Source organism: Natrix helvetica, assembly GCF_964273705.1.
Source record: "Natrix helvetica genome assembly, chromosome: 2".
Taxonomy (NCBI): Eukaryota; Metazoa; Chordata; class Lepidosauria; order Squamata; family Natricidae; genus Natrix; species Natrix helvetica.
Genome location: NC_138552.1, coordinates 27158673 through 27168520, shown reverse-complemented (window position 1 = coordinate 27168520; position 9848 = coordinate 27158673). Strand labels below are relative to the sequence as shown.

Below are 9848 nucleotides of genomic sequence, written 5' to 3'. Positions count from 1 at the left end.
TGGAACTGGAAGGGAGGCAGGGAAGGAGGGAGGGAGAAAGGAAGGATAGGAGGATAGGGAAAGAGGAAAGAAGGCAGGCAGGGGGAAAGAGGAAGGAGGATAGGGAAAGAGGAAAGCAGGCAGGCAGGGGGAAAGAGGAAGGAGGGAACTGGAAGGGAGGCAGGAAGGAAGGGAAGGAGGAAGGGAGGGTGGAAGGAAGGATAGACAAGTAAGAGGGAAAGAGGAAAGAAAGCATGTGACTACGGTGGGAGACGAGGAAAGACCGGTGTGCTATGTTATGCAGAGGTGTACTTATAACAATTTTATAGACAAATTATACTATTTACAGTCGCGCGGGGGGGGGGGGCGCGAAATGTTTTCTTCTTCCTAGGGGGGGCATGACAGAAAATAATTGAGAAGCACTGGTCTACCCAAAGGTGTTTTTTTTTTAAAGAGGCAATTGGACTTTCTGGTTTTTCTTTGAGGACGTTTTTGCTTCTCATTCAAGAATCTTCTTCAGAGTTTGGAGAGAAGGTGTGCCTGTGGGGGAGACGACATGCTGCCCTATAGCCTCAGACTGCAATTCCACTAAGTGTTATCAATAATACATTGCTGTGTTCGTGGATGCCTGATCAGCCTTTCTCAAGTGGAGCTGGCCACTGGAAGCACGTCAGAAAGTGCCCAGGCCTTCTCTTGACGGCCAACTGCAACAGCTAGAAAGAGGACAACTATGAGCCTGCTTTGCTTCTCCTCCTAGCTCTCCCCCTTCCTGCCTGCCTCTCCCCCTTCCTCGCCCCTCGGTGTAACCTGACCCGAACTGCAAGCGCGCCAGCAAAGAGCACCAGTTGTTGGCAGGCAGAGCCCCGCCATCCAGGCCCTGAAAGCGGCCTCTATTACTCTGGGCCGCCGGTGGCTCTCGCCCTCCGACTCCCGGAGAAGACGGCATGGCCCCCGGCTGGTGTGCAAGAACCTTCTTGCTGCTCCTTCTGATGCTCGCTAGGAGTCGAGAGACGCTCGCAGGTAGGGCTCGACTTCCGCCTGCGGGCGGGCAGGTGAGCGAGCGGACGGCGACTGGAAACCTGCGGAGGGGAAAGAAGCGAGCGCTGGGCGCGCAAGAGCCCCGGGTTGCGTCCTCGAGTGTCTTCTCCTCTGAGCTTCTTCCTGCTGGGCCGACTGCCTCTGCAAAGGATGGGCCAGGCTGCCGGAGTTGGCGCCTGAGGCGCGGCTGTGAGTGGTTGGATTGCGCGGCGCCACCTGCTCGCCGGCGGCAGCTCTTGGAGCGGGAAGGGGCGAAGGCAGGCCGGGCGAGGGCAGAGGCAGAAACAAAGCAGTCCGAGGGGCTGGAGGTTGGTGGTGGTGGTGGAAGGTATTCATTCCTCAGCCAAACAAAATCTAAAAGGAGAGGGAAACCCTGCTGGTTCTTTTGGACAAATGTCTTCACAACTCATTCAATTATACTGTCCAGATGAGTGCACATCTGTGTAGACTTATGCAGAGCAGAACAAAAGGGACCTTGTAGTGTATATTGGAGATGGTGAACCTTTGAGAGCTGTATGCATCGAAATTTCATTTTTTTAAAAAACAATTTTTATTTATTTTTGAACAAAGACAAACAGAAATAAAAAAACAACATTTTCATTACAAATTGTAGAAAGTGTGTCAGTTGATTACTGTATTTCCATGCATCTCTTCCATAGTCGTCACCTGCTTTTCATATCAAATCGCATATTTTAAATTCCCATATATTCATTTATATCACGATTATTATATCTCAACCTTAATTTGACTATAATTGTTTTTACATCCTTTTATATATAATATTCAAAATCTAGAATAGGATTATATGATAACATTCTATTACATCATTCTAAAATCGTCCAATTGCAATACATCTTTATAACATATTCTAGATCAGTGCAGTGGCGTAGCGTGGGGGGTGCAGGGGGGGCCGGCCGCACCGGGCGCAATATCTGAGGGGTGCACTCGCGGGAGCGCTCGTCTGCCTACACCTGCGGCTCGTAGCTCTCACGGTACTGCCCGCTCCTCCGCCACCGGTTCGGCAGGAGGAAGGCGGGGTGTCCAGCAGTCTGAAAACGGGGCGGGGACAGCGCCTTAAAGACACCGCCAGCGCCTCCCTACACCAGACATTTGCCCCTTGTCGGTCCTTCCCCCCTCTCCCCCCCCCCCCCGACGGACCTCCTGCACCTTTAAGGCGATTGCAGAGCTGCTACTTTTGGGGCCAACTTAGATCTGCTAGGGGGGGGGGGGGTTGGGCTGAAATTCGCTCGGTAGAGCTTTGCCCTCCCGTTCACGCAGCTCTTCGAAGAATAGAAGTCGTGCCAGGGTGAAACATGTCTGTCCCGGCTAACCTTTTTCTCTGATACTAACATAATTTGGGTTCCGCTAAATGTTTGTGTGGGACTTCAAAAGTCTCTTGCATCCCTCAAGTAATCTGGAAGAAACCAAAGCGGGCGAACATATTTATGCAGCTGTGTAAAACAGGTGGTGGTTTGCTTACTTGTGGCTTGTAAATCAAGATGTGCATTTAAGTCACACGTTATGTGTGAGCGGAGACAGGTCGGGCTTAGCGAAATAATTAGGAGTAAGCAAACTATGGATTTACCTGGGGGTGGTGGTGGTGTTGAAATCTGTTTCCATGAAAAGCCATAGTTGGCTTAGCTGTGGTTTGTTGACTAAATTGCATTCATACAAATTCATGCCTAATTAAAGAATAAGACGTGTGCAATCTGTGGATTCAGGAGTAAAGTAGTATGATTCTAATAAAAGAGAAATATTTGTACCTCAGGGTTGATATGAGGGGTCCTTGGTGCTCCCTGAAGTTGCTTGCGTTTCATTACCCAAGCTAGGTAACATCAGTGCTAGTGACGCCACACTCCTTACTAGCACTGATGATGTTACCTAGTTTGGGTAATGAAACCTCTGCAAGAAAACAAGCAAGCTCAAAGAGCACCAAAGACCCCTCATAATATGATTCTTCTGCAAGCAGGCGTGTTTGATCAATCTTGGCAATCCAGTTTCTGTTCTTGGGAATTTAAATCAATAGTAAGCAAAATAAAGTGTTTGGACATTAGGATGGTCTTGTGAAAGTCTCTGTGTTTGGGAGTACATAAAACACAGCTGCCATTGAGTAATATAATCCTAAAGTTGCAGACACAATAACTGGAGCATATTAAATTCCCTTGCATTTATTTCTGCTGTTATTTTCTGAATCTGTCTAAATCCTTCTTAGTGTGATGCTCTAAATTGTACACAATAATTCAGCATGCGATTTAGCCAACACAGAATGAAAGGGAACACTTCCTTCCTGTGATTTGAAAAGTATACAAATTGTGCTTGCCTTTTTTGCAGCCACATTGCAACATTCACTCATATATTGTATGCAATTATTTTATCTTTTCAAAATGCTTGCATAAGTTCTATTACGAAGACATCACCATGTCCTCCATCCTATACCTGTAGATTTGATTTATGATTTCTAAGGGAAGAAATGTGCATTTGATTCTGTTAAATATCATTACGTTATCTTCAGGAAGAAAGTATTCAAGCAAGGAATATAATTATGTAATTATACAAAATACTAGATAATTGCAATAGAAAATACCTAACTTTGATGACTAAAAAGCAGAGGCTGACATCTTAATTAGATGCAATACTCTTAAATAATAAATTCTTCCTAGCCAAGTGCAAGGTAGAATGTAGGAAATGACTAAAGAGATTCAAATTAAGCACTCTCTGTTAATTGTGACTGTATACAGAACTCCCTCAAAGGTCATTATGAAAATATTAACAAATATCTATACCTAGTGAGACAGACTGAAGTCCTTGACTTACAACAGTTCATTTAGTGACTGTTTGACGTTACAACATCACTTTAAAAAGTGACTTATGACCATTTTTCACACTTATGACTGTTGCAATATCCTCACGGACACATGATCAAAATTCAGATGCTTGGCAACTGTCTCGTGTTTATGACTTGCAGTATTGTGGGATCATGTGATCTCCTTTTACGACCTTCTGACAAGCAAAGTCAATGTGGAATCCAGATTCACTTAACAACCGTGGTGCTACAGTGATTCACTTAACAATTGTGGCAAGAAACTGGCCGCAATTTCTTAACATAGGACAAAACTCACTTAACAAATGTCTCACTTAGCAACATAAATTTTGGGCTCAATTGTGGTTGTAAGTCAAGGACTATCTGTAATACTTATAAAAGGTAAAGGTTATGTCTGATTCTAGGGGCCAGTGCTCATCTCCCTTTCTTAGCCGAGCGAGCCATCATTGTCCAAAGATGCTTCTGTGGCAGTGGCGTAGCGTGGGGGGTGCAGGGGGGGCGGCTGCATTGAAAGGGGACACACTGGTCATTCTGCATTGAAAGGGGGCACGCTGGTCATTCTGCATTGAAAGGGGGCATGCTGGTCTCTCTGCATTGAAAGGGGGCATGCTGGTCATTCCGCATTGAAAGGGGGCACGCTGGACACTTAGCAGGGCATAGGCAGGATCACTAAACTCAATAAAGTGTTTGAAAATACTTGTATTTAGATGCATTTTACTTTAATTACATCAGTATTTTCATAACAAACAATACATGTGCTTAGGGGGTAAGGGTTTCTTTAACTAATCTAGTGCTAAAATCCACGGGTTAGGGGGCGCAAATTACTTGCCTTGCCCCCGGTGCTGACAACCCACGCTACGCCACTGGATCAGTGGTAGTCAACCTGGTCCCTACAGCCCACTAGTGGGCGTTCCAGCTTTCATGGTGGGCGGTAGGGGTTTGCTGTAACTCTGCTTTATAAATTTTATAAAGTAAAGTTACTTCCCTACTTTATAAATCACCATTACTGTGGAACCGGTGGGCAGTTAGAAAATTTTACTACTAAAAGAGATACAAAAGTGGGCGGTAGGTATAAAAAGGTTGAGTAACCCTGTTCTAGATAAAGCTTTTAAACCTCCTCTCATATTCTCCATGTGTTGTTTATATAAAATTTCATATTATCAAACTAATATATCTATATGTATTATCATTATTAACCATTATTTAACTATAGCTATTGTCACTTCATTTTATACATACTACTAGTAAACTAAATTTAGTTTAGTTTTTATTATACACTTTCATTGCATCAACCTGTGTCTTTCCAGTAATAGTGCAGTTTTCTATCTCTTGCCATTTGTAGCATTAATATTTTAATTACTTTCTTAATAAATCTTGTATGAACTTCTCTTCGCAACATGTTGTTCCTTTCGTATCTCATAAAAGCTCGAAACCCAACATCTGCTCTTTCCATCAGCTTATCTTTGGTTATTACTGGTGCTTCTGTCAAGATTTCTCTCCTTATCTCTGCCATTTTTTCTCTCTTTTCTTCTTCTGTGCTTTGAAGTCTGGGGTAGAGTTCCAATCCATCTATCTCCCCTTTGCATATTCCACTCTTGCCATTACCAACCACGGTCACTTTGTTGTCAGTAGCCACAGTTTTCTTATCTCTTTGCTCATTTTTTCTTCCATATTTTGAACTCTGTCCTCCACATTCTTCATTTGATAAACATCCTCAGTTTTTCCATCAATTTTTTCTGTATTCTCCAATCTTTTTTCAATTCTCTCTGTCACAACTAATAGATTTTGAATTTCAAACATAATCATTTGCAATGTTACAGTTTCTTTTTCCTGCTGCGCCATTCTTCCAATTTTGCAGACACAACTTCTGAAGACAAGTAGTTCCACTGATTAAATGTTCTATCCGGAAATTTCTCCTTAGTTGCTTTTGTCCTGGATTAGTTTCCATCCATTTCTTCTTGTCCTTCTCTCGGGTGCTTTGGAGAATAGGTTGACTCCCTCTTCTTTGTGGCAGGCTGGCAACCCTTAGATATTGGAACACCGCTATCATATCACTCCTACTTCTTCTTTTCGTTAACCTAGATATACCCAATTCCAGCAACTGTTCTTTACTTCCATGTTCTGCTGAGCATTTCACACCAACTACTTAACCTGAAAATAACTCCTTTTTACTTTAGTGAGCTACTGTATGCTGAATTCTTAGTTTATGGCTTGTGGAAATTCAAGAAATTGGACTGAGCAAGCCAAAGTACATTAACTGTGAGCAAATGTATGCTATGAAACAGCCTCTGACAGACACAGGGTTGCTTTTTATATTTTATGGCTTGGTTTTATAGTTGGGTGGGGAGAGTAGCTCTTATGAGTTGTTGTAAGATGGATAGCCATACAAATGTTACAAATAAAAGTCCAGAATTTCCTAGCTAGCATCCCATTTGCTGAGAATTTTGGAAATTGCAAAGCAAGCTAACTCCAAATACACGTTTCATTTACAGGAGAAGCTAAAAGACCATTAAAAGGAGAGCTCAGCAGGGCAGCACATATAACCCACTTTACGAAATGTGTAATTTTTTTTTTTGAGCCCACCCAACTGTCAATGGGAACCCAGGAAAAGGTATAACTCCTTTAAAGGCCAAAGAGAGTGCCCATACTGCCTTCAAAACAGATTTTTTTCCCCTTATTCTTCAGATGCAAATAACTCCATGACTCTAGTGGAGAAGTACAGTGAGTGGTGTTACTGTCAACTAGATTTAGCTATATTTTCTTTTCTGGTAACATTAATTTCTTTGGCTTCTATTTTTTATTCCTTTTTTGTGCTTCTTGTGACAAGCACACTGTTGGTTAATTTTTTTCATGATGATCTGTTCCTAACCTGGTCTTTCAGATCTTCCAAAGGTTGCACCCATGGCTGCTTTGGCTGAGTCCATCCAGCTTGGTGCTTATTCTTCTCTTTCCTTTCATATTTCTCAGCAGGAGAGCCTTCTCTAGGGAGCTATGACTTTGCATAATGTGTCCAAAGTAGAATAATTAGAGCATGGTCGTATATGCCGCTAGTGAGAACTCTGGGTTGATTTGTTTGATGATCATAATATTATTTACCTACAAAAAGAATAATCAGATTGATATGTTGACTTGGAGGTGAGGAATTATTGCTAGATCTGTGGAAAAGTTTGATACTTGTTTACTGCCTATGAACTGGTTTATATTGAGTTTTTCATTCAAGCAAAATTGCATTATAAGGTCAGATTTCTGAGTTAGAGTCTAAACCACTTTAAACCTTGCAATATTAAAGGCACGACTCAAAACTATTGGCCTGTAGAGGATAGAAAGTTTATTACCACTTTTAAAGATGAACTGCAGGATGTAAATTAGTGTTTCTGTTATGCATGTGGTGTTTCCAAATCATATTTCATCAGAAGATTCTGGAAGCAAACCAGAACCATGGAAATCAATACTTGTTTCTTTCACTTGACTCTAATAGGATTTGGATTATTCTCCTTGTGCCTGATTTATGACTACAGGCCTGTAATGTGCGGAAAATGTTTTCACAGTGTATCTGCTGACAGCCTCTTCCCCCTCCCACCCCTAAACACATTCCAGATCTGCTTCTTAAAAATTCCTGAGTTCAAATAAAAGCAAAGCCCTGTGGAGTTGCATATAGGAGCGGGTCCTAGGAAAACTGATCAACATGTAACTGCAAAGCTTATAGCAGTGTTTCTTAACCTTGGACAATAAGATGGGAGGCCTTCAACCAGGGGAGGGCTTCAGAAATTTCAGCAACGGCTTCTCTGCCTGGTTGCTGGGTGGACGTGGTCATGGTGGGTGTGGCCTAGTCAGCCTCCTGCACCATTGTGGTGGGGGGGTGGGGGTTTCTGCCATTCCCCAGGCTCTGGAGGCTTTCCTCGAGCCTCTGGGAGGTGAAAACTGCCTCCCCCAGGCTCTGGAGGTCCTCCGGAGGCTGGAAACAGGCCTATTTCCGGCCTTCTGGAACTTTCCGAGCCTCCACACGGGCCCTGCACTTACCTCACATCCAAAATAGGCCACATGGAGACTCCTGGGAAGGTCTGGGTGGGGTAGATCTGGGTGGCAGCAGTGGTGGGATATGACTGGTACGCCCCGGTACAGGGGTACCGGTGCCTACTGGGAGCGCCAGGTACTATTCCGGTACAGTGCTCTGGAGGGCCCACCCGCCCGCCCGTTCTCCTTACCGCTATTTGAGCCGTTGCTATCGCGCATGGAGCATATGGCGCCTGCGCAATACTCTGCTGAGCAGCTGGAGCGTCACGGGCAGTAAGTACGCATGCACATGCTGCACGCGTATTGCGTGCATTCATGTGGTGGACGCCGGGCCCCGTTGCAGCGTACTAGTTGCAACTGGATCCGGAACCCACCACTTGGCGGGAAGGTCTGGGTGGGGTGGGCAGGGCCAGCCAGGGGTGGTATTTGGAGGGCCTCTGAACCAGCCATAACATTAGCTACAGTTCTCCCGACCCCGGGTGAACCCATAGTAGCCCATCCCTGCCTTCAACTCCTAGAATTCCCCAGCCAGCTTGCTGACTAGTGGATTCTGGGAGTTTAAGTCCACCTGTCTTAAAATTGCCAAGATTAAGAAACGGTGGGCTACAGAGTGAATGGCTAGGCCTACATAAAAAACCTCTGGTCGATGAGGCCTGTATCCATCCATTTTGTTTCTTATCAGGTTCAACCAGTTGCCTCTGGAGCACAAAAAAGTAAAGATCTCCCTCCAACTGGCACTTGAAGGTATACTACCCTTAAATGGGCAGTAGCATTGTCGCTTAATATTAATAGCCCTTGAGAGATCTGCTCCCCATGAATTTCTCCTCTTTTTAAAAACCGTCCAACTTAGTGTCCATCACACATCTTGAAATGAATGCCACAGGGTACTTAGGTCTGAAGAAATCATTTCTAAAATTCTTACAATCTGTTTCAGCGGATGATCTCTAGTTTTAGTAGTTAGAAAGAGGAGAAAAAAATTCAGTCCACTTTTTCCAGTTCATATACTGTATGTGTATAACAGGTAGTCCTCCAATTATGACCACACTAGAGTCCAGAATTTCTGTTGCTAAGCAAAGCAGTTAAGTGAGTTGTGACCAATATTATGATCTTTCTTGCCACAGTTGTTAAGCAAATCACTGCAGTTGTTAATTGAATCACATGGTTGTTAAGTGAATCCAGCTTTTCCCATTGACTTGGCTGTCAGAAGCCAGCTGGGAAAGTTGAAAATAATCCCAGAACACTGCAAAATTCATGCTGGTTGCCAGGCACCTGGATTTTGATCACTTCACTGTGAGGCTGCTGCAATGGTTTTAAGTGTGAGAACCAGTCATAAGTCACTTTTTTCATTGTCATTGTCGCATATGATGTTTTCAGTTACATTCCCTACTGATCCCCTAATGTAGAGAATGACTCATTTTCACAGTTTGCTCACATCAGTGGTGAAATTCAATTTTTTTTAATTACCGATTCTGTGGGCGTGGCTTGGTGGCTGTGGCAGGGGAAGGATACTGCAAAATCCCCACTCCCTCCCCACTCCTGGTGGAAGGATATTGCAAAATCTCCATTCCCACCCTACTCTGGGGCCATCCAGAGGTGATATTTGCCGGTTCTCCAAACTATTCAAAATTTCTGTCGGAACCTGCTGAATTTCACCCCTGGCTCACATTGAAGTTTCCTTCACCAAGCTATCTTCCATGAGCCCAAGGTTTTTCTCTGGTCTGTTATGAACAGCTCCATGTTATGCTGGTTGAATTAACATATCCACCAAGCCAATAGGTGGTTTCCAAAACAAGCTTTACAACTTTGTGTGTTTATGGACCTAGCTGATTGTGGTTTATTCAGCCGGCCATAGTTACACATATTGTGACTTTGGTGATCAAGAGCTGCAATTAACAGTTTTGAAAGAGCTAAAAGCTTCAGTGGTAGTAAACGAAAATAAGCAAGTCATACAGATGGCTAGGGCTGGAATTTTCACTCTTCTCCCTAGTTTTTGGAA

The 9848-nt window shown here is 43.8% G+C and overlaps 1 protein-coding gene across 2 annotated transcripts in view; it reads left to right on the top strand.

Moving 5' to 3' along the window:
• The first annotated feature begins 838 nt into the window (after positions 1-838).
• Positions 839-9848, top strand: part of LOC309385800 (chondroitin sulfate proteoglycan 4-like) — a 54494-nt gene continuing 45484 nt past the window's right edge. For both annotated transcript variants that reach the window (XR_014174287.1, XM_081940524.1), the window contains exon 1: positions 839-999. Coding sequence is in view for 1 of the 2 variants with exons in the window: in XM_081940524.1 (XP_081796650.1) it covers positions 924-999 (76 nt within the window). In the remaining variant the exon portion in view is untranslated. The remainder of the gene's footprint in view (positions 1000-9848) is intronic.